We start from the raw sequence: 27,842 nt of genomic DNA, 5'->3' as shown, positions 1-27,842 counted from the left end.
ACAAAAAAGAGTAAACGCTTCACCTTTCAGCCCAGTGGACAATACTGATGAGTTGAAGAGGACAATTTAAAAACCATACAATTTAAAGAAATAAAGAATCACACATTTGCCTCGTAATAATTTCTTTCTGCTTTTTACAGCGTTTATCTAAAATTCTTAAATTGAGGTATAATCCTTTAGAGTTCTACTCAAAAAACTATGAATACACACAGTTCAGAGAAAATGAGATTTATAAACAGACTTAGATGGTTTCATGTGTCAAGGCCTGACTGATGTTGATTATACTTTGTGGAAGACTGCTGCGTTTTTTGTCAACCGAAAAATCTGATTGACACATTTTGATACAGTAGTTGTATTTTACAGCAAACACTCTCTGATCACTCTCTTATTCAGTGTGATGAATTTCAAAAAGGTAGCTATAGAAATATACAGGAATAGACTAAATCACACACAGTGCTGTCACCAATATAAGTTGCATGTTTCTAAGCTGAATCCGGGCTGATTTTTCTTCCACTATAAATGAATAATTCAAAGCAGCAGTTCTTTACCTTTTTTGAGTCGTGGACTGTTTTGAGAATCTGGTGAAAGTTATTGACCCCCTCCCTAGAGAAAGGCACATAACCACAACTTTGAATGCAATCTGATCGATTTCGACTTTTCATTATTTATTCATTCATTGTCACTGCACACCAGAATTCTCCAGGGCTCTTTGAGTCTAATTCATTTTGTAACATTTCCTTTGTCCTCAGGTCAATAAGGTCAACTTTGGCATGGTCTTCATCACTGATACAGTCTATCTCAGCAAGGAAAAGATATGAATCCACAATCCAACTTTATCTAGGAAAAGGTAAGTATTTGAAGATATTACGGCCTCAGTTAAGCCTTAAAGGTAAATGAGAATATTCACAAGCTGTGATTAACTGTGGGAAATGAGAAATAAGCACTTCATATAGAGATGCAGTTGTTCAGAGAACGATGCAAGCAACTTAGATGGTAAACATAGGTCACCAGAGCAGTCAGCAGTGCTATAAGGAGTGGCAAGGTGCATCTTGAATGGGAAACCTTTATTTATTCTAGAAGTCAAAACCGGATGTCACCTGACCGTGTGCATCTTGTATATATAACTGACAGAAATAGAACAACTTAGTATATAAATATAGTGAATATAAAAGTTACATTTGTATCTGACCTTCATGGACCACCTGAATTCCATCCATGGACCACTGGTCCAGATTAAGAACCTGGGATTTAAAGGAATGTGCTGCCACCTAGCGGTTCAGGAAAAGAACCTGTTTCATATAGAATAGAATCTGTAACACAAGGGATCCGATCTTAACCCCCAGAATAGTTACTGTGGCAACATATTGTACAATGATGCAATATTGATTTTATTACTTTAATACAAAACTGATGAGGTAATACAAAGCCTTGGACATATTTTCTGTTCTTGTCAGATTAAATAATAATTATAATGATGTAATGATTTCTTCAACAGTAATGTTAAAAAAGATCTGTTGAATTACATCATCCACTAAGTTATCACATTTATAGCTTCTCACTATTCTCATTGTATTACATCCATCCATCTTTTTATATAAGACCACATGTAGAAAATATAAATGTCAAAAGGCACAAAGGCCTCCATCACATAGATATTCAACTTCATCATATCTAAATGTCTAATCCATCCTGTGCTGTGTTTGTTTTGTAGATGAGGAGCTCTCTGATTCCCCGCAGTGGAAGAAGCACTGCAGCCTGCTCCAGGACGCTCCAGTGCACACAGCTTTAGCAACCATGAGGAGGATGAAGGATATCGTTTCATCGGACATGAAAGATTGCGTGCATTATACTTTACATGTTATCCAAAATAAAGCAACCGGGAAACGCAGTTCAACCAGTTCAAACTCTCCAGTTGGTCTAGGGTGGTTGCAGGAATAGTCCCTTTCTGTCTGTGTGGTGGAGATGTTCTATAAAGGCTTTAACCCTGTTGTGTAAAGTTTCCCTCTGAAGCTGCTTTAGCCTCTCCATCTCTTCCCTGGCTTGCTGCTGCTGCCTGGCCAGTTCCTTCTGTGATATGGAGTCAATGGTTGCAATATTTTTCAGCTGCATGAGAGACACGTTCCACCTGATGGAGCCTCGGTGCCTCACCGATCTGGTGGGGTGGACTGGCGCCGATATGGACCGCCTCTGTCCCGCCTGCTCACATCCTCCATCAGGACTTTGGGTTTTGCTGGAATAGAATCTGGCTCCATCCGAGGTGTCGATACCCCTGAACGGTCTCTCTGAACTTTTTCGTCCCTCGATCTCTTCCATAGCTACTTTGACGATAGCTTTGGGTTCACATAATTTAATGACCTTTACGCTCCTCTGTTGCTGTACCAGCGAGTCTTTCCTCTGTTGTAGCACTTTGCAAGTGTACCTGTACTGTTTGTCCAACAGCTTTAGTTTATGCTGCAGATCTGTGTCCTCCTTTCGGTTCATCACTCTTATGTCCTTTTGTAGCACGCATGTAGGTCTCCTGTACCTTTGATCCATTATGTCCAAGGGCTAAAGCAAGAAATGTGTCTTTTTTACTCTCTTATCAGTAATGTTTCACTTTGCTACACCAATACATTTCAAATGAAAGCCATGCCAGTTTCTAACCTGATTTATGTGCAGCTTTGCTCAGAGGGTTGTGTTGGCATCAGAGTCTTTGCTGCTATGGCTATGTCAGTGTGTGGAATATAATATCCTATTGTGTTTGAAGGCCAGTGGAGAGGATTGGTAGGGACTAGAGAGCGCAGGATCTTTGAGGCCCATCCTACTTTATTCTTCTTACTGCTATTGGACATTTAGTGGCAACATATTGTTTGATCGTTTTTAACACAAACAAATGACAAACATTTTAAGGCTATTTGTTTTTACAGTAAAATAAAGGACATTATCAGAAATGAAACAGTATTGTGCCTTGAACCTTAACATTCACTTGAAATTGAATGATGTAATCACTACTTAAAATTGAATAAAGTTAAAGGAGGTTCAAATAGACACAGCAAAAACAATCCATATGTGTAGACATATACGCATACAATACCATATATGCTAATATGAAGAAATATAGACTTACCAATAAGTCAGTCAGTCTGGTAATTGCAAGTTTCTTTTGTTATTGTTATGTTGGCCTTTGTATGTTGTTAGATACTGTTTTTCTATCACTGTTTGGAATCTATTGTGTTGAAAATGCAAACAATCATTTTAGTTTTTACAATATTTAGTTCAGATAAAAGAATACACTGCAGTACTTTGTTTCACATTTTCTGGAGCAGATTAGATGAATCCTTTAAAAACCAGCAGGAAGTCTGTCTGTTTAAACATTAAAGTCCTCCCTCCCACAAAGTGAAACTCAGAAACAGACAACTTCCCATAAAATCACACATTCCTCTGACAGCCTTTGAGGTTTTGACACTTAATTCATTCTGCCGGTGAGTTTATTTCTAACTTTAACACCTGCATAACAGGATGGTTCACTGCTAACACACCTGCTGTCTTCTATAGCTATGGAACCCTTTGCATTTTTCAACTCATTCTCTGCCAAATCAATACTGAGATCTTCCATAACTGCTACTACTTCTCCTTTGTGTCTCTGCTCTGCTGTTCTGCTTTTCTCCCTCCATCTTTCCCCTCTAAATCTCGTCCAAAATGGCTTTGTTGAAGAAGAGCAGTATATTTGCTGCTGGAACAAACATTGGAATACAGACATTTACACTTATGGAGCAAAGCACCCTTTGAGACAGAGATGGATTATGGGTCATGTAGTATTCAGACAGGTCTTCTCTTTAATCTGATCACATACATGGTAACTATCCCATTCTTCTTTCATTCATTTCAAACAAACCACAGTAACCACTGCTGGAACTACAAATGCATCACTTCCTCCTGCATGCCAGTGGATCTTTCCTGGGAAACGCCTGCCAGACAGTGAGTGTTTATAACAGCAAATGTAAAAGCTTTCAGAAAATGGCCACAGGTTACATTTCTTACGTTTCATACGTTTCTTTTCTGTTCACTTTCTTTTCCAGATCAGGCATAGATGCTGCTCTAGCTTTGTGAAGATGATGCGAGCAGTGTGTGTTGATGCACCAGGAGGTCCAGAGAATCTGCTGCTGCGGACTATCCCGGCACCTCAGCCTAAAGATGGACAAGTCCTAATTAAAGTTCATGCAACTGCCCTCAACAGAGCTGATTTACTACAGGTAAAGTACATTTTACATTCTCACAGACTGTACAACTTGACTCAACTAAGCTTAATGGTAACAAGTTTGATATCTGTGTTTGATAGCGGCGAGGCCTGTACCCGCCTCCCCCAGGTGAGAGTGAGATCATTGGCTTGGAAGCAGCCGGTACCGTAGCTGCTCTTGGTCCAGGTCTGAAAAGAGGCTGGAAGCCCGATGACAGGGTCATGACCTTGCTCAGTGGAGGAGGATATGCAGAATACGTTGCCGTGCCTGAGGAGCTGCTCATGTCCGTTCCTTCAAATCTCACATTCTGTCAAGCTGCTGCAATTCCAGAGACTTGGCTCACTGCGTTTCAACTACTGGACCTCATAGGTATAGCTACAATATAGCAACAGCTGAAGAAATGCTCAGTGTAATGGATTAACTTGGTTTTCCACAATGTATGGACATAAAGAAACTTGTTGGAAAAAGGTTGGCAGCTAACCAGGCTCAAAAATTGATTTAGCAATAGTTTCAATCAGCTTATGTAAATGGACAATCTATAGTCAAGTTATTCATGCCCCCACTCTTCCCCTCTTATTAACAACTGGCCAATATTACTTATTCCATACTTGTACTGTTTGTGCCGTAGCTCAGGTGAAGGAGGGAGAGATTGTGTTGGCACATGCTGGAGGCAGTGGAGTGGGAACAGCTGCCATTCAGCTGGTTGGTCTGTTTGGTGCCGTGCCAATTGTCACTGCAGGAACCCCAGAGAAACTGGAAATGGCTGAGAAACTTGGAGCTGCAGCTGGATTTAACTACAAAGAGGAAAGCTTTGCTGAAAGAGTTCATGAATTTACAGGAGGTGAGTGTAAACAACAATTCTCTGTACAAAGGACAACATTGCATATTTGCCCATAATGAGTTAATGTTGTTGTAGAAAACCATGTATCCTAAATTTGGTCATTTTTACTTCTTTATAGTGCGACTCCTATAGTTTGGTTTTCACAGTTGGTTATTACAACATCAACAATAATGTCCTTAATTATGAATCCCCAATGAGGTCAGAGGTCATGAACACTTCATTTGAGTAACGGTTCTGTACGTTCACAGGTAAGGGAGCAGATGTCATCCTTGACTGCATTGGTAGTCGTAACTGGGAGCAAAACATGAACTGCTTAGCCACTGATGGCCGATGGGTGCTGTACGGCACCATGGGAGGGAAAGCAGTGGAGGGAGATCTTCTGGGTCAGCTGCTTTCCAAGAGAGGACATCTTCTCAGCAGCCTCCTTCGCTCACGCTGCCTTCAGGTGAGACTTCAAGCAGGAGAAACATTGATACACCAGCTGTAATTATTCATCTGTGTGATATGTGACTCATGTCCTGTGAACGTTCAGCTGTGGCTCTTTTCTTTGTGTGTCTTGTTTTGGGGGAAGGAAGGTGATTTGCATGATAGGTCTGACACATGATTTACTGCTATTCTGCTGTTGATGCTGGTCCTGCTTTGCATTTTCCCTCAACAGTATAAGGCGGAGCTGGTGAGGGCTTTCACACAGAGAGTTTTACCTCATTTCTCTGACCAGGCTGCCTCCCTGAGGCCAGTGATTGACAGCACATTCAGGCTGGTGGACATTGCAGAGGCTCATCGGCACATGGAAGCCAACAGAAACATTGGCAAGATTGTCATTAATGTGATTCAACAGGGAACTCAATGATGCACAGCTCTATATTTATATATTTTCGTCTTTATCCAGATTGTTGAAATTATAATAAATGGAGGTTTATGTCAAGATATCTACCTGTGGGTTTCATGGCCTAACGTCATATTGTAATAAGTGCAGAACATGATGTTCACTTGCCCTAATAGAAAAGTCACCCAAAGATTCAAAATGTTACTGATGTTCTTGTAGTAGTTTAATAGTTGATAAGATGTGAAGTGGTGGATCAATATGTTGGTTGTCCAGCAGTATATCATCAACTGCTTGACTGCTTGTGATTAAATTCCCTCACAGACCCCAGGTTGTCCCCAGGGGATCAGTCCTAAGGCTTTTAGTTTCCCCTTATCTTTACTTTTAGTACACTCAGACATATCTTACAGTATATGTAACTATATTTTTATTAGTACAGATAATTACAAAAATATATACTGTAATCACTTATTTAAAGGAACGTGCTGCCATCTAGTGTTTCAAATCATCCACTGCGTACAGAAGCTGATGTGTACTTCACTGTACGGACGGAATGTTTGCCAAACGTTTTGTTGCACTGAACTCTTTCTGGTTCAGCAGTGATTCAACATGATGACTGGAGCCCAAACCTGGATCGCTGCATGAAGTTTGGAACTTTGATTACGTTTTCTGTTCGAGCTTCACTGCTCCCAATTGGTCTTTGCACCACCTTGTAGCATGACAGCAGTAAGGGAAAATTCTGGTGTTACAGCAGCATAAAGGGGAAACCTGCACTATTCCTGTTGGGGCAGTTTACTCTCTTAACCTCTGACATAAAGTATTTTTCACTAATGACAACCATCCAAGCAAATGTCCTAAATCTGAAATGTCCAGAGTCAGGGTTCCTGTGTTCCTCTGTTGTCTTGTCTTCTGTCTATGGATCCATGTTTCTCTACTGTCTCACACCTACAGTTGAGCGCCATCTGCTGGAAAGAAGAAGACACAGCAAACATGATTCTAGGGTTTTACCCATTTTGCCACCCAATGACATTTATACCCATTTCAATGACAGAAAATGTACAGATATGTAAGTTTGAAAAAAAAGTTTGTCAATAAAACAAAGAGTATTGATAAATGATGATCACCAGCTGAATCCTCACTTTCCGTCAGGTTGTCAGCTGAAGTCCGTGTTTGTGCGCTGTACAGACAAACAACAACAACAAAAGTCGTCTTCATGTCAGCTCACAAACATGATCGCAACAAGCTACTGGCTGATCTGATTGGCTGACTGTTGTCTGTCTCTCTGTCTTTGTGTCCAATCCTGTCAGCATTCTGCTCTCACAGCTTCACAGTGGAAAGCTGCAGCTGCTAATGACTGAGCTTTACCAGAAAACACTGGACCTTTGCTCTGTGTTTAACACTAAAACTGCTGAAACACAATCAGCTGACTGAAACTCTACTGACCTCAGAGTCTCCAGTCTATATTTTGGACTCTGCTGAAGATCAGACAGCAGCTTCACTCCTGAAACCTGCAGCTTGTTTCCATACAGCTCCAGCTCTCTCAGATGGGAGGGGTTGGACTTCAGAGCTGAGGCCAGAGCAGCACAGCCTTCATCTGAGATCTGACAGCGTGTCAGCCTGCAGAGAGAGGAGGATTTCAACAAAACACTGATGAGCAGTTTTGCCAACTAGTTTTCAGGTGCGGTTTCTACAGACAGGTCAATTTGTTGCTAAAAGTTGCTGAATGACGTTGTGATGTCATTGTGTGATGACGTCATCACAATGAAGGTACTCAAATTGACCGGCCATCTTGGCAAAAATCACATTATTACATATTTATATATTAAATTAAACACGTTTTTATTTGTACAGTAATATACACACAACACATCTTTCATGATCTCATTGCCATAGTAGCTTCTGTGCTTTAGCAGTTATCCACTTTCTTAACCGAATGTGAGGTGTGACTGTGTTTGTACGGTTTTGATTCATGGATATGCTTTGCTGTGTGTTGTTGTGACTGAGTGTGTGACAGAAAATGTGGTGTCATTTAGAGGGAAAATGCCTGCATTTTAAATATTCAGTCACTTTGCAAAAGTAAATCATAGATTCCAAATAAATTTGAAAAGTAGCTAAATTTGTTGCTAGGTGCTTTTTGAAAAAAAAGTTGCTAGGATAATCTAGCAAAATCTAGCAGCAAAAGTGCTAAGTAGGCATCAATGCTGCTGAGGGGTCAAGTAAATCAAAATATGAGATTCTCTTTAGCTGGAATCACATACAGCTCATTAGAATTCCATATTTCAGTGGTTCTCAAACTTTTTACATCGGGTACCACCTCAGAAAATATTTGGCTCTCCAAGTACCACCACCATGGCCGATGTTAAAATACACTAGTGTAGGCCTACCCTATTCAGCTGCTATGCAAAATGCACACAGGAAGCAAATTTATTCCTCATAAGAATATTATTTATTTTGACCTTTGTCAGTCACAGCCACATTGTACAAATTGGTACAGCATGTTCACACACACACACACACACACACACACACACACACACACACACACACACACACACACACACACACACACACACACCATGTGAGAACATAAATAACAACTGCATTTCAGTCAAAAACACAAACAACTGTACTTCAAACACACAGCATTTTGGCAACTATTTATAACTCTTGTAGGCCTGACAGAGCAGAAAGTCCTCCTAAGCTGCACCATCATGCTCATATCTGACATAAACAAGTAAATTCGCCAAACCTGCATCATCAGTTGTCTCATCCAGTTCGATGGAATAATAGCTAGACTATTTTTAATGCGTTCAATCAGTGTCTTCCTGACGTCATCTGCCATGGCTCCTATTCTCAGCGACACTGTGTCATTTCAAAGTGACACCAAGTTTAACTGTTTGGCGACATTCTCGCCACACATTATGTGTACCATCTCTTTGGCTAATGGTAGACACAGCTGTTCGCCAATTGTGTGCGGCGTACCGGCTTTCACTATGCGGAGGCTGGCACGATACGAAGCCCACAGTGTTTTTCAACCGATGTGCCGCGAGAGATTGTCAGGTGTGCCGTGGGACATTATCCAACTTCACTTCATCAGTCCACGAGACAGACCGGCAGATCGCAAATTTCGTAGCGCGCACTTGTACATTCATTAAGTTGCTTGAAATAATGTTGTGATTTTGCGCAATATAAATAAAGTTGAATTAAATAACTTTGTAAATAAAAGAGGTCATGAGTAGCTTGTGGCCACTTTGAGTTTTGAAAAGAAGCTCCTGGTGTGAAAAAGGTTGGAGAGCCCTGAAAAAGACTCTTCATTTGAGGGACATGAAGACCACAGACAACATTTGAGGATTCATGGTGAGTTGAACTGACCTCAGAATCTCCAGTTTACAGTCTGGACTCTCCACAAACTCAGACAGCAGCTTCACTCCTGAATCCTGCAGCTTGTTTTCACTCAGCCCCAGCTCTCTCAGATTGGAGGGGTTGGACATCAGAGCTGAGACCAGAGCAGCACAGCCTTCAACTGAGATCTGACAGCCAATCAGCCTGCAGAGAGAGGAGGATTTCAACAAAACACTGCTGAGGGTCAAGTATATATTTTATACATTGACATCAACATACTAATATATTATACCAGCTTTAGCTTTGACTGATGGTAAATTTGATCATCTTTGAAGGGAAACGTTTTAATTACACATTATCACCGGCAAATCAAAATATAGATTTAAATGATTTTCCCCTGGTATGACATTTAGTGAACACAGAGTTCTTTATTCCAGGTTTCTGTAGATCTTCATGTCAGGCTGGATTTTTTAAAGGAAATCAATGAACCTGAAGTGTTTGTTGAGCAGCTTCAGTCAGTTGTGATGAAAGCTGATCACTGTGTTGTTTACTAATGAATCCATGTTGTGCAAATGGACATTATGATACATTTACCATCACACATATTACAGCACAGAGCAGAAACACATGTTGCGTTTCATTAACAGCAAATAAATCAGAGAACAAGGAAGCTTTTTCCTAAAATATCTCCTAGCAGCTTGCAGCTTACGTCCCCTATTGGCCGTCTGCTACACACCATAGAAAGATACAAACACTAGATGCTGCAGTGGAGCCTTCACATATACACACATACACACACAAACGCACTTTACATCAGCAGCATGTTTGTATAGTTCCAATATTTGTCTTTATATTTATTCATTTATTAACGCTACAAAAACAGGATGAAACCAGAAAAGGACAATTAACCATCCAAAGGGTGCAGGAGAGACTAGAAGCTCTAGTGGGCTTATCTGAGGCGTCTCTCCTAATGCTATCACTACTTACAGTTGATCAATGAGTTCATCTGTCTTCCTCTTTAGCTTCCACAGTGTTTTTGTGTTTTGGAGTCATTATTTCACAAGAACACTTCAGGTAGAGACTCAAAGTCTTCAATCAGTCGGCACACACCCGGCCACAACCTGGTCTTTTATTTGTTATCTCATCTCAATGGTTGCTGTGGAAACCTGTCCAATAAAGAGGAAGACCCTGTCCTGCCGTAAGTATTGATATCATTAGCCATATTCCCTCTCTACACTAAACGAGTAGCTTGTGGCCACTTTGAGTTTTGTAAAGAAGCTCCTGGTGTGAAAAAGGTTGGAGAGCTCTGAAAAGGCTCTTCATCTGAGGGACATAAAGACCACAGACAACATTTGAGGATTCATGGTGAGTTGAACTGACCTCAGAATCTCCAGTTTACAGTTTGGACTCTCCACAAACTCAGACAGCAGCTTCACTCCTGAATCCTGCAGGTTGCTATGACTCAGCTCCAGCTCTCTCAGATGGGAGGGGTTGGACTTCAGAGCTGAGACCAGAGCAGCACAGCCTTCAACTGAGATCTGACAGTATGACAGCCTGCAGAGAGGAGGATTTCAACAAAACACTGGTGAGGGTCAAGTAAATATTTTACACATTGAAATCAACATTCTAATATATTATACCAGCTTTAGCTTTGACTGATGGTCACTTTGATCATCATTGAAGGAATACGTGTTAATAAGCACCTTGGGGATGAAATAATCTACAGAAAGAGCATAAGTTAGAAACCCTCGTGTCCATAAATGAATTTAAAACTACTGTAAAGAATGTAGTGATGGAGACATGTTCTTGTTTTTTTGAGAGGCTGATTGTGTTTTTAACATTTTGTACTTCTTTTATCATGAAAATGTAACTTGTTGTTTATTATGTATGCATTTGTTGTGTGGTTTGGCTGCTACCTTGGCCAGGTCTCTCTTGAAAAAGAGATTCTGAATCTCAATGGGACTTCCTGGTTAAATAAAGGTTAACCCTCGTAATGTCCTCGAGGTCAAATTGACCCCAAGGACGATACAATACTAAAAAGTTGATAAAATGTGTTTTCTTACATCAAATGGACTGGAATTTATAGGGGTTGTTTGATATGATGCTCTTCATGATTAGAAGAAATTTGAAGTCATTTGATTGAATTTTGGGTGTTTTATTGAATTTTTAACTCCTTTGCTCCTGGGGTCAAAATGGTGCCGAAGCACAAAGTGATGTAATGGGGCAAAAAGTCACACCCTACTGCTCTCCAACACATTTTTTATCTATTGTTGTTTGATGTGTGTGGTCAAGCAATGGTTATTTAATAATGGCACAACAACAGGAGGTATGGGCAGCATGCAATGCCAGGTCCAAAAACATGCATTTTTTGGGTGCTGCAGAAGCCCAAATCCCTGTCTTAATTTACCTACTTTTATGTAAACAAGCGCTATTGGCCCTAAATTCTAAAATTAAGGGATTTTTTTGTGGTAATGGGTTGGACTGGAGTTAGACTAAAGGTGTAATACAAAATGAATTGAAAATTTATACTTTATGCTTCAAATAACAGTCAAACCATGTTGGGGTCAATTTGACCCCAGAGGACAATAGGTGTTAGTATTTGCTCTCATTCAAAAAATTCAAAAACGGCACCCTCACTAAACTTTGACATATTCCACTCCAGTTCATGTCAAATAGTCAAGATCATATCAAATATTTCCCAATTTTTTCCCCCCCATTTTTTAAACTCAAACATAGGGTATATCGAATGTAAACAAGGCCTTTTGGCCCTAAATTCCAAAATAAATGGAAAAATTTGTGGTGATGCGTTGGACTGGAGTCAGACTAAAGCTGTGACACAAAAATAATTGAAAATTTACACTTTATGGTTTAGATAACAATCAAACAATTTGGGGTCAATTTGACCTCAGAGGGCCTTAGGTGTATGTAACACGGGAGGACATTACGAGGGTTAAATAAAAATTTTTTTTTTTAAATTACGCATTATCACCTGTAAATCAAATATAGATTAAATTGATTTTCCCCTGGAAGACATTTAGTAAACACAGTGTTCTTTATTCCAGGTTTCTGTAGATCTTCATGTCAGGCTTGATTTTTCAGTGGAAATCAATGAACCTTGAGTGTTTGTTGAGCAGCTTCAGTCAGTTGTGATGAAAGCTGATCACTGTGTTGTTTACTGATGAATGTTGTGCAAATGGACATTATGATACATTTATCATCACACACATTACATCACAGAGCAGAAACACATGTTGAGTTTCATTAACAGCAAATAAATCAGAAAACAAGGAAGATTCTTCCTAAAATATCTCCTAGCAGCTTGCAGCTTGTTTTTAAAGGAGCTCACCAAGGCATCACATCATCAACACAGGTGAAACACTACACCTCCACCAAGGCAGATAAGAACTCCAACTGTGACTCAGTCTGTCAGTGATGAAGGTTCTCGGCTTGAGCTCACTGATGGAGGAGGAGCAGCTGATCACATCTCAAACATACAATGTTTAAATACATGTTACTACACCTGCAGTCAAATCCCCTCTTCTCTCTGACTGGGGCACGTACGCCCCCTTTTGGCCGTCTACCACGGATCATAAACTCACAAACAGCTCTCTCTCTCTCTCTCTCTCTCTCGCACTCACACTCACACACACACACACACACACACACACACACACACACACACACACACACACTTTACATCAGCAGCATGTCTGTATAGTTCCAATATTTGTCTTTATATTTATTCATTTATATGCGCTATGAAAACAGGATGAAACCAGATTAGGACAATTAACCATCCAAAGGGTGCAGGAGAGACTAGAAGCTCTAGTGGGCTTATCTGAGGAGTCTCTCCTAATGCTATCACTACTTACTGTTGATCAATGAGTTCATCTGTCTTCCTCTTTAGCTTCCACAGTGTTTCTGTGTTTTGGAGTCATTATTTCACAAGAACACTTGAGGTAGAGACTCAAAGTCTTCAATCGTTCGGCACACACCCGGCCAAAGCCTGGTGTTTTCTTTGTTCTCTCAACTCAATGGTTGCTGTGGAAACTTGTCCTTTAAAGAGGAAAACCCTGTCCTGCTGTTAGTATTGATATCATTAGCCATATTCTCTCTCTACACTAAACGAGTAGCTTGTGGCCACTTTGAGTTTTGAAAAGAAGCTCCTGGTGTGAAAAAGGTTGGAGAGCCCTGAAAAAGACTCTTCATCTGAGGGACATAAAGACCACAGACAACATTTGAGGATTCATGGTGAGTTGAACTGACCTCAGAATCTCCAGTTTACAGTTTGGACTCTCCACAAACTCAGACAGCAGCTTAACTCCTGAGTCCTGCAGGTTATTTGAGCTCAGCACCAGCTCTCTCAGATGGGAGGGGTTGGACTTCAGAGCTGAGACCAGAGCAGCACAGCCTTCAACTGAGATCTGACAGCCAATCAGCCTGCAGAGAGAGGAGGATTTCAACAAAACACTGCTGAGGGTCAAATGTATATTTTAAACATTGACATCAACATACTAATATACTATACCAGCTTTAGCTTTGACTGATGGTCACTTTGATCATCTTTGAAGGAAAACGTTTCAATATCACATTGACACCTATAAATTAAAGTATGAAATTTGAGATGATCTTTTACTGGAATCACAGACAACTCAGTGGTGGTATTTAGGTTCCAGGTCAGCCAGCCATGCTTGGCCACAGAGTACTCTCTATACTCACTACTCACTATTCAGTACTAGTCAATTCTGTTTCAGTCTAGTTATGGACTGAACTTTGCATGCTGCGCTGTTTTGTTTAAGTGAGTGGACCTTTTGTTTTTCCTGGGCTCCGGGATTCTGTTTTTGGGATTCACTCGCTTCTTTAAGTGTTCCATGTTCAGAGACTCCAGCTGCAGCACCCAGCCTTTATGTTCCCAGCTTCATCACGGGTTTGTGTCTTCATTAAATTCTGTTTGCTACCTGATTCCATGTTCTGGTTTCTGTGTTCCGCATAACTGGGTCTGACATTAAAACAACTTGATCGCCTGCCGATCATAACAACACCAGGCCACACACACACCATTATCCACACAAACTCCAGGAAAGCAGGCAGAAATGGCACACAGAGCATCCTACACTGCCTACAGTGAGGAAGTGATTCGGTGGCAGCAAGGCAAGGCAATTATATTTACGGTATATAGCACATTTAAGCATCAAGGCAATTCAAAGTGCTTTACAATAAAATAAAATAAAAGCATCAGAAAAAGAAAAGGACAGTTAGATACAAGAAAAACAGAAACATATAAAGAAAATTAAAACTAAAAATAAAATAAAAATAAAAAAAAAATAATTTCCCCCGTAGTTGTTTTACTTTGATTTATACCTCTGTTTAACAGGTTACCTTGTCCCACAAAGAATTCCCTATTGTCTTCACTCACACCTCATTGCCATTGTGCAGGTCTCGGGGGAGCGGTCTTCTACCTGTCCTCGAACTATGGAGTTCCCAAACTCTGGAGTTCCCCGAACCACCCCCGAGCACATACACAACACAACTGACATGTAAATAAACTGAAGTAGATGAAACAATATGAGAGCTATAGTGGCGTCCAAAACACATGAGACTGAAGTTCAGAGAGAAGCAGACGCTTCCCAGTGTGAGTAAACAGAGTTTACATATCAGGGGTCGTGGCAAACACTGACATATATTCCACTGTTGGTGACAAATCTTTCATCCATTTTTTTAATGAGCAGTTACATGAAAACACATCAGAGCAGTTTATATGTTTCTATCTTAAATATTCACAAAACAGTTTATAAATTCAAGAAAAGTGCACCAGGTGCTAGTGACCACTTTGAGTTTTGTAAAGAAGCTCCTGGTGTGAAAAAGGTTGGAGAGCCCTGAAAAAGACTCTGAGGGACATAAAGACCACAGACAACATTTGAGGATTCATGGTGAGTTGAACTGACCTCAGAATCTCCAGTTTACAGTTTGGACTCTCCACAAACTCAGACAGCAGCTTCACTCCTGAATCCTGCAGCTTGTTATAACTCAGCTCCAGCTCTCTCAGATGGGAGGGGTTGGACTTCAGAGCTGAGACCAGAGCAGCACAGCCTTCAACTGAGATCTGACAGAGTTCTAGCCTGCAGAGAGAAGAGGATTAAAAAAAAACACTGCTGAGGGTCAAGTGGAAGGAAGGGGGGGCGGGGCAACACATATTCATGTTTCACCCAAACTGGGAAGAGAAGAGAATGACACGTTCAGTGTCTGCTGGTAGTCTCACTGATATATTTGGACATTTGGAAAACATTGCACATTTAGAAACCCAACAACAGACAAACACTGTGACGCACCGCTTCATCTTTGTGCTTCATCGAGGACGGTAAACGGTTTCCTGTCTGACATCCATACAGGTGATCCTGAGTGATCACATCCTGCATGCAATCATCTGTATGGATATCATCAGGCACATTTGAAGCAGACAAACAGTGAGCGTAACTAGAAATGACTCAAGTTCTGAGTCTGAATCCCAGAAAGCTGCACAAGCTCCTGTTTTAGGGGGAATAATGCTTTGTTTGCATAACTCACCTCAATTAAGTATGAAGTCTAAATACATAAGAGCACAAATTTAGTATGAAATCCCACTTACGCCCGTGTATCTCCACTCTGAGATTAGCTACTAAGAGGTTAGCTACCAAATCTGGAAGCACAAAAAATCTCTTCCACCTCCTCAAACAGCATCTCTGCATGAAACTGAATGGAACATCATCAATTAACACCCTTTACCCGGCAAGTGACTACTTTTGGTCATTTCCGCACAGGTCATATATCATGCCCATCCCCGGTCTCAGAGAATTCAAGAATCATGTGGTCTTCACCCAGCCAATCAGCAAAGTTTGCCCAACATCACAAGGCACGTGATTGTGGCATTGACCAATCAGCAGAGACCAGGAACACATCAAACTTCCTGTTTATTTCAAAACTGGAAAAAGATGCTTTTGCAGTTGGTTTTCCTCAACATTTACCACCATAACACCAAACTAACCATGGTAAGTTGATGAAACTCAAACATGTTATTGTTGAGTAGTTGTGCTAAGATGTGTGTTGTTTGTGGAGGACTTAGTGAAATGAATGAAAATACGGCAGGAAAAATGCGGGCGCCATATTTAATTATACTATCACTGTAAATTAAGAGTTAATTTGGTATGTCCGATTTTGGACATATGCCCGATGCATCTAACAAGCCGTGCATTTTGTGCATTTGCAGTGTGTTTTTAGTTTATCCATAGTGAATATGAGGGATTTTTGTCAGTTTATGACCTTATAACAGTTGTTTTATTTATATGAAAGCAACTTTATTTATAATTTTCTGCTTCCTTTAATGTTTTATGGCAAGAGGAGGGAGACTGCTGTCGTGCCAGTCCACTCTGACATCAGTGATGATGATGACGAGGATGACGATGTGTCAGACCCTAACTTCGTCCCACCCAAGAGGAAATGCAGGCAGCCTGCAGTGGAGGTGCTCCAGGACAGTGATGATGATGATGATGATGATGATGATGATGATGATTACAATGAGCAGCCAGCACCACAAGCCAAGTGGCCCAGACCCAGTAAGTCAGCAGCCAGGCCAACCACCTGGCACCAAGCTGACCTGGACAACACAGCCCTGCCTGAATACCAGCACCCCATCCAAATAATCAAGGGTCTTAAGTTGCCAACCTGATGTCATCAGAGGTTCACCGCTTCTTCCACTTTGACGAAGAAGCGGTCCCTGGTGCCAGAGATCATGGTGTTGTCAAAGTCCGGCCACTGTGCAGCTTCCTAACTACTGCATCCAGGCGTGAGCCACAGACGCCCAAACGGTCTGTGGATGAGGTGATGGTTGCCTACAAAGGGAAGAAAGCTGGCAACCTGAGACACTACATAAAAAGCAAGCCAGACAAATGGGGTTTTAAGCTTTTTGCCAGGGCCTCTGAGGATGGCTTCATCCATGACATGGTGCTATACCAAGGCAAGACTACCCTGGAGGCCCATGATGTCCCCCTGAAACCTGAACAGGTTTGGGTGCCACCAGTCAGATTGTCACTGTCCTGGCCAGTACCTTGTCCTTCCCCACCACCACAGCCAGTGAGACCAAGAAGAGGGAGGCTGTGAGCTGTCCAGCTGTCATCAGGAGTTATAATGCCAACATGGGGGGCATTGACAAGAGTGACAAGCTGGTACACCTCTACCGCAGCCCCATGAAGTCCAAGAGGTGGTACCTGGGACTGTTTGCGTACACCATTGATGTCAGGCTCACAAATACCCGGGTTGTGTACAAGAGGGACTGCAAGGCCCTTGGTGGGAAATACCAGTCTCTGAAAGATTTCAGAGTCCAGGTGTTGACAGCCTGACCTCCAGTGCTGATGTTTCTAAGGCTGTCCGGAGACACAGCAGCCACACCCCAAATGCGGCTGTGCGGTTTGATATGTCCCTCTTCCATTCCCCTGTACATGACGCACGCCAGACCTGCAAGCACTGCAGCAAAAAAAGGCAACATTGTGACGTCGTTTGTGGTCTGCAGGGTCTGCAAGATGCACCTCTGCATGACCAGCGAGTGGAAGTGCTTTGTCAAATTCAAAGTGGCCTAATGTCTGAAGCGGTAATGTGTGAGGGGCCTGTTTCAGCACTTTGTTCTAAAAGTGATGTTCAAATGTTGTAAAATAAATGTTTCTTTTGGAGTAATACAGTCTATTTATGTTCTCCAACAACAGCCTGTGGTTGTTTTTTTTTATTTCAAAGTGTTTGCCCTATAAAGGGTTCTAATATGGAGATATACATCAAATAAAAATATTTGTATATACTTTGTGGCTTGAGCAATGAGACAAACCACAGTCTGAAGAACTTTGATTAATAAATATTAGTGTAATACGTTTGTTCCATGTTAGTGACAATTGTTGTTTTCCCCAGTGCTCCATCTGCACTGTAAAGTATTACACACACTGAATCAATTAAATTAGTCAATGACATCAACATGACAACGTTTCTGTCTAAAAATGTGTCTGACCTCAGAATCTCCAGTTTACAGTTTGGACTCTCCAGGCCAGCAGACAGCAGCTTCCATCCTGAGTCCTGCAGGTAGTTCTCACTCAGCTCCAGCTCTCTCAAATGGGAGGGGTTGGACTTCAGAGCTGAGGCCACAACATCACAGTGGGTCACTGAGAGTCCACAGCTATTAAACCTGTTATTATAGATTTAACATAAAATCCATTATTAAAGCAGAGCACTTACTAAGTTACTTCATTTTAAGATGTGACTAATCTCTCTCTCCCCCCCCCCCCCCCCCCCCTTACATGATGGGACAGGATCACCTGTTAGTTGATATTATTAACATCTGGACTAACCGAGCCTTTCTGCAGTTCCTCACAGCTGGGATCAGTCTCAGTCGTCCTGCCTTTGATGTATTGTACTTTACCACATTCAGCTCATCCAACACCTCCTCAGACATCTGAAGCATGTAGGCCAGGGCTGAGCAGTGGATCTCTGAGAGTTCCTTCTCTGATCTCTTCTCTGACTTCAGAAACTCTTGGATCTCTTCATGTACAGAGTGGTCCTTCATCTCCATCAAACAGTGGAAGATGTTGATGCTTCTGTCAGGAGAGATATCATCAGCACTCATGTCTTTCAGGGTTGTGATAGCTCTCTGGATGTCCTCTGGTCTGCTCTCTGATTGACCCAGCAGACCTCCTAAGAGACTCTGGTTGGACTCCAGTGAGAGACCATGAAGGAAGCGAACAAACAAGTCCAGGTGCCCATTTTCACTCTGCATGGCTTTGTTCATGGCTGAGCTTAGAAAGACATCCAGTGATGGGTTACGGTCAGTAAATGGGTTAGAGTCAGTAAACATGTAATGCTCCGGTGCCTCAGTGTTCCTGGTTGAATAACAGTGGTACTTGTAGACTGCAGCCAGAAACTCCTGAATGCTCAAGTGAACAAAGCAGTAGACTCTTTTCTGAAAGATCACACACTCCACCTGCAAGATCTCTGTACAAACTCCAGAGAACACTGATGCCTCTGACACATCAAGTCCACACTGCTCCAGGTCTTCTTGGTAGAAAATGATGTTTCTTGTCTCTAGATGTTCAAACGCCAGCCTCCCCAGCTTCAGTAGAAGCTCCCTGTCCGTCTCAGACAGCTCCTCTAGACTGCGCTCATGGCCCTTGTGATACTTGTGCTTTTTGTTCTGAGTCTGGACCATCAGGAAACGTGAGTACATGTCGGTCAGGGTCTTGGGCAGCTCTCCTCTCTGCTCTGTAGTCAGCATGTGCTCCAGAACTGTGGCAGTGATCCAGCAGAAGACTGGGACTTGACACATGATGTGGAGGCTCCTGGATGCTTTGATGTGTGAGATGATTCTGATGGACAGATCTTCATCACTGAACCTCTTCCTGAAGTACTCCTCCTTCTGGGCATCAGTGAAGCCTCGTACTTCTGTTAGCCTGTCAACACATGTAGGAGGGATCTGATTGGCTGCTGCAGGTCTGGAAGTTATCCAGAGGAGAGCTGAGGGCAGCAGATTCCCCTTGATGAGGTTTGTTACTAGCTCGCTGACTGATGCCTTCTTTGTGACATCACACAGAACCTCATTGCTGTGGAAATCCAGAGACAGTCTGCATTCGTCCAGACCATCAAAGATGAACAAAACTTTACAGTCAACCAGCTTCTCCGGTGTGAGCGTCTGCAATGTTGGATGGAAAACACGGAGCAGCATGAGAAGACTGTACTGCTTATCTCGGATCAGGTTCAGCTCCCTGAACGTCAGCAGAATCAGCAGACTGACATCTTGGTTTTCTAAACCCTCAGCCCAGTCCAGAGAGAACTTCTGCACTGAGAAGGTTTTTCCAACACCAGCGACGCCATTTGTCAGGACAACTCTGATGTGTTCCTGTTGGTCAGCTAAGGCTTTAAAGATGTCCTGGCATTTTATTGGAGTGTCATGGAGGGCGGTCTTCTTGGCTGCTGTGTCCAGCTGAACCACCTCATGTTGGGTATTGACCCCTTCACTCTGTCCCTCTGTGATGTAGAGCTCAGTGTAGATCCTGTTGAGGGGGGTTCCACTTCCTGCTCCAGCACTTCCTTCAGTCACATGTTCACATCTCCTCCTCAGACTGAGCTTATGTTTGTCTAAAAGTTCATGCAGAGCGCCACCTAGTGGAAGAGAAAAAACAACAACAAAACAAAATACGAGTGTGGAAAAATGAGAATTGCTGCTGATAGAAATGTTGACACCATCAGACAGATCAACAGTCTTACTGTGCACTGATCCAGACTGACTGGGTGTCTTCAGTCCAGGTTCTGTTCTGGATCTTTGACCACGCTTCTGACATAAGGAGTCTCCAGATGAAGCAGACTGGTCTGGACTTGAGCTCCTCTTTCTCTTTCTGTGAAGATGAAGGCAATTCATGTCACTGATTAAAGCCATTGTTAATCTAAACTAAATTCTTGTTCTCTGTTTTGTTGTTTGCTTGTCTTAAGTTTGTTTTTTTCTTCTTCTGAAATTCTATTTATTACTTTTAATATAGCTAATAATGGAATAGTGGAGGGACCTTTAGGCTGATTTCCTCTCCTGCACAATTACTTTATTTCTCTATGGTCATATTTCTTCATCAGTTGACTTTTGTGTGAACAACGATAAAATAAACTTTTTTTTCTTCATGTTTATGTTTTAACACAAACAGAGAAGATTCTGGCAGCAACCAGAGAATTCCCAATGCAGGAGAATTCCTGTAACAGATAAACAGAGCTCTTACTTTGTGTCCGAGGGTCCACGTCCATCACTGAAATATGGAGGCTCTCCCATGGACCTGTCAGATGCAGCAGATCCTGGTCCATCCTCTTCTTCATCCATGCAAACACTCATCTTCTGGATTTTAGTCAAACAGGAAAAAACATTTCAGACACAAAAAGCTCTCAAAGAATTGAACACACACACACACACACACACACACAAACACAGAACATCATCAGCTTAACTGGACTGCTCCCGTAACTACCTGCATGAACTACTGCCCCAGGAGAGAGAGAGAGAGCCTCAATGATAAGACACACTCTCTCTCTCTCTCTCTCGCTCTCTCTCTCTCTATCTCTCTCGACATTGTATCATATTGGGCTTTACAAGTTAAGTTCACTTGACATGGCGAAGCACGCAGGCACGCACGCAGGCACGCACGCACGCACACACAAACACACACGCAACAAAGTTCAAAGTGACATTAATCTTATCTCCTTCCATTTTTTCAGTCAAACTTTCACTTTCAACTTCATTGTTTTTAAATCAGCTTCTGTGGTTTCCATAATGAGACTAAAGTAAAGAGGAACACACAGCTTTCAGTGGTCATTTATACTTTATACATCCATATATGACCACTGAAGCAGAGGGAGCAGGAGTGTTCATGATTAGCTAATAAGTATTGATTACGTGCAGGTTGATTATTGTACTGTAGCTGTGTTAGTCTGCCTCTGCAGCTTGTCTCTGTCTGCAGCTCTCACACTTTTTACAACTACGTCACATTACTCAAGAGGAAATTATCCATAACAGCAACACCATTTTAAAAAGAAAATCCCATCACAGACAGTCAGCATGAATAATAATGTAGTAGTATCACTCACCCTGCTGTCACTCACCAACTTCCTTTTTATCGTCTGCCTTGTAAATGATTGTGCATGGACTAAAATGGCTGAGAATTTAGAGCCCCGCCCAATTTCATTTACTGGAAATTACGGCGCATCACAAGCCTGTCCTAGATGGGAGTTCGTGATGTAAATAAACCCAGTACACCATCTCACCTGTGCTTGTACATGTGTTAGAGAAAGGGAGAGGAAGCAAGACAGAGTTCAGTTCAAATGTTCAGCTTAAACTTTGTAAATAAATAAATTAAATCGAGTGCCACCGTCAGGACAAAGGCTTGACGTGCAGCTTTACTCTGTAATGACCCTTGTGGCCTCTAGGGGCCGCTAATAAAGCTTAAAACTTCGACTATTACCATCACCTTAACCACTACGTCTACTACCACTAATACTACTATTACTCCTCCTGCTTATAATACCGAATAATAAGGACAATACCACTATTACCACTGTTAACGCTGTTACTAATACTTCTAAAAGTATTTCAACAATCCCCACCACCTCCATTACTACTACTGCCGGGAATCGAATATTTGATTCGGAATGTTATTTTTAGTGTAAACATGCAGACTGCGTACTTGCTGCGCAATCGCGCGCGCCACAGACTGACCAATGAGGAGCCACGATTCCTTCTTCGTGCTTCCTCTCTGAAACTTCCTGCTTCACTGTGGCCCCATGAAACTTTCTCTCCGGCTCGCACTGGCGGATTTTAACAGAATAATCCAGGCCGGTTTCTGTTTCATGCGATAAACCCGAAGACCATCAGCCAACAAGTTCTAGACTCTATGATTCCACCGAGAAGAAGGACATTTATTAATCTGGTACGTCACACGGAGTCGTAATGTCTACCAAGAGGCTGATTTGATGTGAAATGTCCCCGCTTTGCAGTAAGATAGCAAACCACAAGCAAAGTCAACCTTTAAAAATGTCTAATAACTTAATTCCTGCTTTAACTTTACTTTAACTTTGAGTAATATGAGCTGTCATGTCTTCTTACGCACATTTGACTTAATCGTTTTCAAAGTTTATGCAACAATTGTGTGCGTGTTTTTGTGTTGTTTTTTTTATCTGACAGCAGCCTGATCTGAAACATGGAGGACCCGGGCAGAACTCAGCGCAAAATGTCAACGACAGGAGAGAGTTTGTACAAAGTCCTGGGTTTGGAGAAAGGAGCGTCTCCTGAGGAAATAAAGAGGGCGTATAGGTTTGTTTAAGGTCGAACTCACAAGTAGCTTTAAATGGTGTCAACTCCAATCTCCTACTTCCAAGGTTGATGTGATTTTATGCCGTGTGAAAGTCCAGTCATTGACTTTATGGATGGAGGAAGTAGGTGGAAGTGTATCTTTGGTCTAGTAAGCACTGATCACTGATCGGGTCTTGTGGGAATCTGCACAAGCAACCATAACAAAAGCCTGATTTCTGTTCACTCATAACCTTTTTGGAAGTTGACATCTACGCTTCCAAAATATGAATTATTCCTCTATACGACCACGAGCGAATGCAGTGGTACGTCATGTTATTTGTTTAGATTCAGGTCAAAGCTGTTTACAGTTCCTCTCCTCTCCCTATTTCTGTCTGAGCGATCAAAGGCAGCTTGATCCATCAGCTGATCATCAGTTAACATCTGATCCACTGGGGATCGTTACCAGCAACAGCATAATACAAGCAGAGATAGTAAAGGGAGAGCTTCGTAGTGTAGAAATGTCAAAAACATCAAGAAATGCAATTACAATTTAACATATTTTTCATTATTTACTGAATGTTGAAGTTGATTATTAGATTTCAGAAGTGTAGTTACTCTTTTGCACGTCAATTTGGATAAAAGACAAATGACAACTTCCTTTCCTGTTCACCTTTGCTGTTCTGTTTCCAGGAAATTGGCATTGAGGCATCACCCTGATAAGAACCCAGATAACCCAGAAGCAGTGGAGAAGTTCAAGGAGATCAACAATGCAAACTCCATCCTTAGTGACGAGAACAAGAGGAAGATCTATGATGAGTATGGATCCATGGGCCTCTATGTGGCCGAGCAGTTTGGGGAGGAAAGTGTTAAATACTACTTCCTCATGTCCAAGTGCTGGTTCAAGGTGAGAGAAGTTCTAAACAACAGAGATTCAGTTATACATCATTTCAAGTCTCTTGGTGTATTTTGCAAGATTATGTGTAATGAATCTGAGGTTACAAGCTGAATATCAACCAACATCCATTTCCTTTCCTTTCCTTTCCCTGTTTAGGGTCTGGTGGTGTGTTGTAGTATTTTCACCTGCTGCTGCTGTTTCTGCTGCTGCTGTTTCTGCTGTGGGAAGTGTAAGTCGGCAGAAGACGACACAAACTTCATGTATGTGGACCCCGAGGACCTGGAGGCAGAAATCAGAGAGCAGGACACAGGTGAGTGACTCACTTAAACGTATGTCACAATGTTTATTAGCTTTTGGGGAAAATCACACAGCAGGTGGTCGATAGAGGGCGACGGTTAGAATGCATCTGAAACGGCAGCACCGACGTTTAAGAGATCCTACTTAGTGGATTGTCGTTTTAATTTATAACCCAATCAATAATACAATAACCGATAAATACTCCTGGTCCATTTATGATACTTCACCGTTTGATCTGCAATTATTTATTATAGTAGTATACTTGTGTTAAGGACTGCACTTTGACAACGCTTCCTTGCGTCACCAAACTGCAGTGATATCACTTCAGTATGCATTCTTGTTAGATAAACTGGTAAAAACGGTGAAAACGTCAAAATTATTGCTCTTGCCACGTCAGCAGAGATGAGAGGAAAACACTACAAACAGCTGAGGACAAACTTTACCTGCGTGCGTTCCACTCACACGCCCATATATGTTTTGCGGTCGTGCTGTATGAGGCGTCTATGATCTCTTCTACAAAACATCCTCATGAAACCTGACAGAGCAGCTGTAGGACTGCTGTCATATTTGAATAAATGGGAGCTTCTTGTGACGTTTGGTTTGAATTTGATTTACTGTGTAGCACTTACAGTCATCAGCATGAAGATCTGATACATTTCCTGCCCGTAATCCTATTGAAAACGTACTGATGACGTACACAGGTGGGGTCTGGATGAAGCACTTGCTCAATTCTTGTTTCACATTTGTTTTTGGCGTTCCTGTTCCCGGTCATCAGTTGTTTTACACCAAAACATACTTGAAGGATGAGTAATGAAATGTTGACGAGCCCGCTTTGGATTTCTGACCTGTTGCTCTCTGAGACCAGACAAACGTCCTGAAGTAAACAGCAGAATTTCATCTTTGCAGACAGTTTGACTCCACAGTGTCTACTCTAAATGAAGGCCTGCTAGGAGATGAATGTAGTTCTGCAGCAGAATGGGCTCATTTGCTGTTTTTAATTTTGTTTCACAGCAGGTGATGATGTAGTAGTTATTCAACCGAGCCCTAATGCCACATCTGACACCTCAGGTAAAGCAGCGGTCCACTGTGCTGTGTTGCTTGACTTAAACTTGCTAAACTCGAGGCTCTTTCAAGCTTGAGCGCACACTCATGTCCAGGAGTCTGTGTCTGTTTTGTCCGTACCGCAATCACCGAAACATCTCACATGGCTGCTCTGATGTTCATGTAAAACTGTTACTGTGCAGCTTATTAACCATCTGACTGAACCGTGCTCACACTTTGCCTATCTGTGGTTCCGTTTGCTTCATTCTCACGTGCTATGTTGAACGACCACTTCTCTAATTTTCAACCATGTCTCCTGTACGGGTGTTTACTTACTGCATCTGAATTATGAAACTATCACTCAGGCACGATTCATTCTCCACGTATTCACCACAAATCCGACATGAAGAAAAGCTACTTTCTTGGCGCTTTCGTCATCAGGTGTAAGTCCTTTTGCAAAGATACCAAATCTAGACATCCCAGAGACGAGCTTGGTTTAAAGTTGGTGGAGTGGTTCTTTAACTGCGGCTAACTGGGCGGCACTTTGAAAGGTGTGTCTGGGGTTTAACTTGTGCTAATACTAACCGCTGCTTTGTTTCAGGGGAATATCTGAAGTATTGAAAGTTGTAAGCTGTTGTTGAATAAAACCCTATCTGTCTCTGGTCACCTGCTGCAGGTGAGAACGCTCCTATCGTGATTCAGCCCCATGCGACTAACGGGACCCAGGTACCCATCGCACTCCCAGCTGGGAAATGAGCGGCGTCGTATTCTGGGTCTGCATGACATTGATTAGTTGTGAAAGTGGATGTAAACTCACTGTAAATTAAGTTTCTGTATCATGAGGATGAATGTCTGTCTTTTTTTTTTAATAACTGGCTGATATCTGGAGAACGTAAATACTTGTGAGGAAGGTATTTGTTTACATGATTCAAGCAGCAAATTGATTGTGCCATATATATTTTTGAATAGTACCAATGTTTTCCTAATTCTATAGGGGGTTTGTCTTTGCTTTGGTCCAACTGCATATTTATTTTTGAAAAAAAAACGTTTTATTTTTGCAGGCGGTATCCATGCTGTAGTGCTAAACGACAAAGCCATGCAGAACAACGCTGACCATAAGCTCTCAATAATGTCTTCATGTGCACTTTAAAGTCCCAGGCTCAGTCGAAGCCGCTGCCACAACCGCCTCGATATTCACACAATTATGACCTATTCTTCCTGATTTGGCTCTTATCTATTACACGTTGGGAACAACCTCCATCTCAGGTGTAAACTTTTAACACAGGTAATGGATATGGGCCATAAAAAAAATCGATGTAGGCAAAATAAATGTGTAAATGCAGCTTCTGTGACTTATCATGATCTGTAAAGTTGATAATGATGATGATGATGATGAGTCCCCCTTTTTGAGTGACTGGTGGTAATAGCTGGTTCCTTTTCTGCATCTTGCACAAACCGTATGGTGGCGGAAGAGCAAAGAAACCTACAAAATAATCAAGAAAAAGGCAGAGGAATCATTTTACAGGCAATTACACAAATTGTCTGAATTGTCTAAAAGCGAGACAAAAACAACCACTGATACGTGTAAGAGGCGATGTATAGCTACAATCCTGTGGAATTCTAGTACATATTGGAGTCGTGTTTTTAATGTAAACTGAAATATTTATGATGGGAGTTTTTACATGAAACTGTTAACGGTTGAATGATTTAAATGTCCGCATCATGTTTGGCTGGGTTGATCTGTTCTGGACTGATTAAGATCAAATCAGGGTGATTGCTTTCAGGTGGTTTGTCACACATAAGTTCATGTCAAGTCTGTGTCTTTTCCTGTGACAGAAATCGTTTTTTATCATCCAGAATTGTCTAAATGTCTATAAATACATTTGATAGGTGCCTTTTTTCAGATTCTTTTCATCTGACGATAAAAACCTGAACTCTCCTTATCTTCCTGTGGACATTCCTATGTAGTTTTCATTCTTTCAACTTTGCTGTTTTATGACACTTTGGTACTGTAAACTATGTGTATATGATTAAATAAACTAATACTATAATACTATGTGTTTTTCTCTGATGTATATATTTACATATACAGGTGCAGCTGCAGTATTTGGGGTTATGAGCTTTAAGCCCTAATCATTAAAATTAAAACAAAGAAAGCTTGAAATATTTCACTTTGTGTGTAATGAATCTATAACATATGAGTTTCACTTTTTGAATTGAAACACGGAAATAAATGAACTTTTCCACAATATGCTAATTCATTGAGCTGGACCTGTAGATTCTGTACGTGGTGTTTTTTTTTAGGGTTTTGTGTTGCCAAGCTTCGTTTTTCATTTGATACTGAAAAAATGTCCTGGAAAAAAATTGTACACTCTGTCTCATTGGCACTTGATTTGATTTCTAAAAACCAAACCAGACATATTTGTGCAAATTATTTTTAAAGTTACACAAAGAAAAAGAAACGTGATTGATATAATACATATTTTTGTATTGTTAGGATGATTATTATTATATATATTGTATTTTTTAATCAAGAATATTCCAGAAGACTTTACCAT

The 27,842-nt window shown here is 41.4% G+C and overlaps 3 protein-coding genes across 22 annotated transcripts in view; 2 read left to right on the top strand and 1 right to left on the bottom strand.

Moving 5' to 3' along the window:
* LOC143006035 (NACHT, LRR and PYD domains-containing protein 12-like) overlaps positions 1–21,971 on the bottom strand; it is a 95,066-nt gene extending 73,095 nt beyond the window's left edge. For 7 of the 16 annotated variants that reach the window (XM_076157364.1, XM_076157362.1, XM_076157365.1 and 4 more), the window contains exons 1-9: positions 21,851–21,967; positions 20,992–21,104; positions 20,495–20,622; positions 18,586–20,389; positions 18,249–18,422; positions 15,169–15,342; positions 13,490–13,663; positions 10,604–10,777; positions 9,254–9,427 (exon numbers count right to left, since the gene is read on the bottom strand). In XM_076157364.1, the coding sequence (XP_076013479.1) occupies positions 9,254–9,427; positions 10,604–10,777; positions 13,490–13,663; positions 15,169–15,342; positions 18,249–18,422; positions 18,586–20,389; positions 20,495–20,622; positions 20,992–21,101 (2,912 nt within the window). In that variant the 5' untranslated portion in view covers positions 21,102–21,104; positions 21,851–21,967. Of the gene's footprint in view, positions 1–6,089; positions 6,847–7,005; positions 7,059–7,324; positions 7,499–9,253; positions 9,428–10,603; positions 10,778–13,489; positions 13,664–15,168; positions 15,343–18,248; positions 18,423–18,585; positions 20,390–20,494; positions 20,623–20,991; positions 21,105–21,850 lie in introns of those variants that run through there. The other 9 variants (XM_076157356.1, XM_076157357.1, XM_076157358.1 and 6 more) reach the window with 7 other exon arrangements.
* LOC143006046 (quinone oxidoreductase PIG3-like) lies at positions 3,874–6,045 on the top strand. Of its 2 annotated transcripts, none has more exons than XM_076157383.1 (6): positions 3,874–3,957; positions 4,059–4,232; positions 4,319–4,586; positions 4,846–5,058; positions 5,307–5,503; positions 5,717–6,045. In XM_076157383.1, exons 1-6 carry the CDS (start codon positions 3,901–3,903, stop codon positions 5,906–5,908), a joined length of 1,101 nt encoding a protein of 366 aa, XP_076013498.1. In that variant the 5' UTR covers positions 3,874–3,900; the 3' UTR covers positions 5,909–6,045. The 2 variants fall into 2 exon arrangements, with proteins under 2 accessions (XP_076013498.1, XP_076013499.1); XM_076157384.1 differs by having other exon boundaries at positions 5,307–5,441; positions 5,791–5,882.
* A 548-nt stretch (positions 21,972–22,519) lies between the features above and the next one.
* Positions 22,520–27,337, top strand: LOC143006052 (dnaJ homolog subfamily C member 5-like). Of its 4 annotated transcripts, XM_076157391.1 has the most exons (7): positions 22,520–22,689; positions 22,944–23,072; positions 23,742–23,955; positions 24,103–24,256; positions 25,255–25,311; positions 25,961–26,057; positions 26,346–27,337. In XM_076157391.1, exons 2-6 carry the CDS (start codon positions 22,960–22,962, stop codon positions 26,038–26,040), a joined length of 618 nt encoding a protein of 205 aa, XP_076013506.1. In that variant the 5' UTR covers positions 22,520–22,689; positions 22,944–22,959; the 3' UTR covers positions 26,041–26,057; positions 26,346–27,337. The 4 variants fall into 4 exon arrangements, with proteins under 4 accessions (XP_076013506.1, XP_076013505.1, XP_076013507.1 ...); XM_076157390.1 differs by having other exon boundaries at positions 25,961–27,337; XM_076157392.1 differs by having other exon boundaries at positions 22,520–22,755; positions 25,961–27,337.
* The last annotated feature ends 505 nt before the right edge of the window (positions 27,338–27,842 follow it).

This window comes from Genypterus blacodes, unplaced genomic scaffold (assembly GCF_046128005.1).
Source record: "Genypterus blacodes isolate CSIRO-AG114 ecotype Tasmania unplaced genomic scaffold, CSIRO-AGI_Gbla_v1 ptg000073l_1, whole genome shotgun sequence".
Lineage (NCBI taxonomy): Eukaryota > Metazoa > Chordata > Actinopteri > Ophidiiformes > Ophidiidae > Genypterus > Genypterus blacodes.
This window is presented reverse-complemented; position numbering and strand designations above follow the sequence as displayed.

Excerpts from the sequence above, each read along its gene's own strand:
- LOC143006046 (XM_076157383.1), top strand. The coding sequence starts at position 3,901 with ATGCATCACTTCCTCCTGCATGCCAGTGGATCTTTCCTGGGAAACGCC. Across the intron at positions 4,233-4,318 it reads ACAGAGCTGATTTACTACAG|CGGCGAGGCCTGTACCCGCC; the intron begins GTAAAGTACATT and ends TGTGTTTGATAG. Across the intron at positions 5,059-5,306 it reads AGTTCATGAATTTACAGGAG|GTAAGGGAGCAGATGTCATC; the intron begins GTGAGTGTAAAC and ends GTACGTTCACAG.
- LOC143006052 (XM_076157391.1), top strand. The coding sequence starts at position 22,960 with ATGGAGGACCCGGGCAGAACTCAGCGCAAAATGTCAACGACAGGAGAG. Across the intron at positions 24,257-25,254 it reads AATCAGAGAGCAGGACACAG|CAGGTGATGATGTAGTAGTT; the intron begins GTGAGTGACTCA and ends TTTGTTTCACAG. Across the intron at positions 25,312-25,960 it reads TGCCACATCTGACACCTCAG|GTGAGAACGCTCCTATCGTG; the intron begins GTAAAGCAGCGG and ends CACCTGCTGCAG.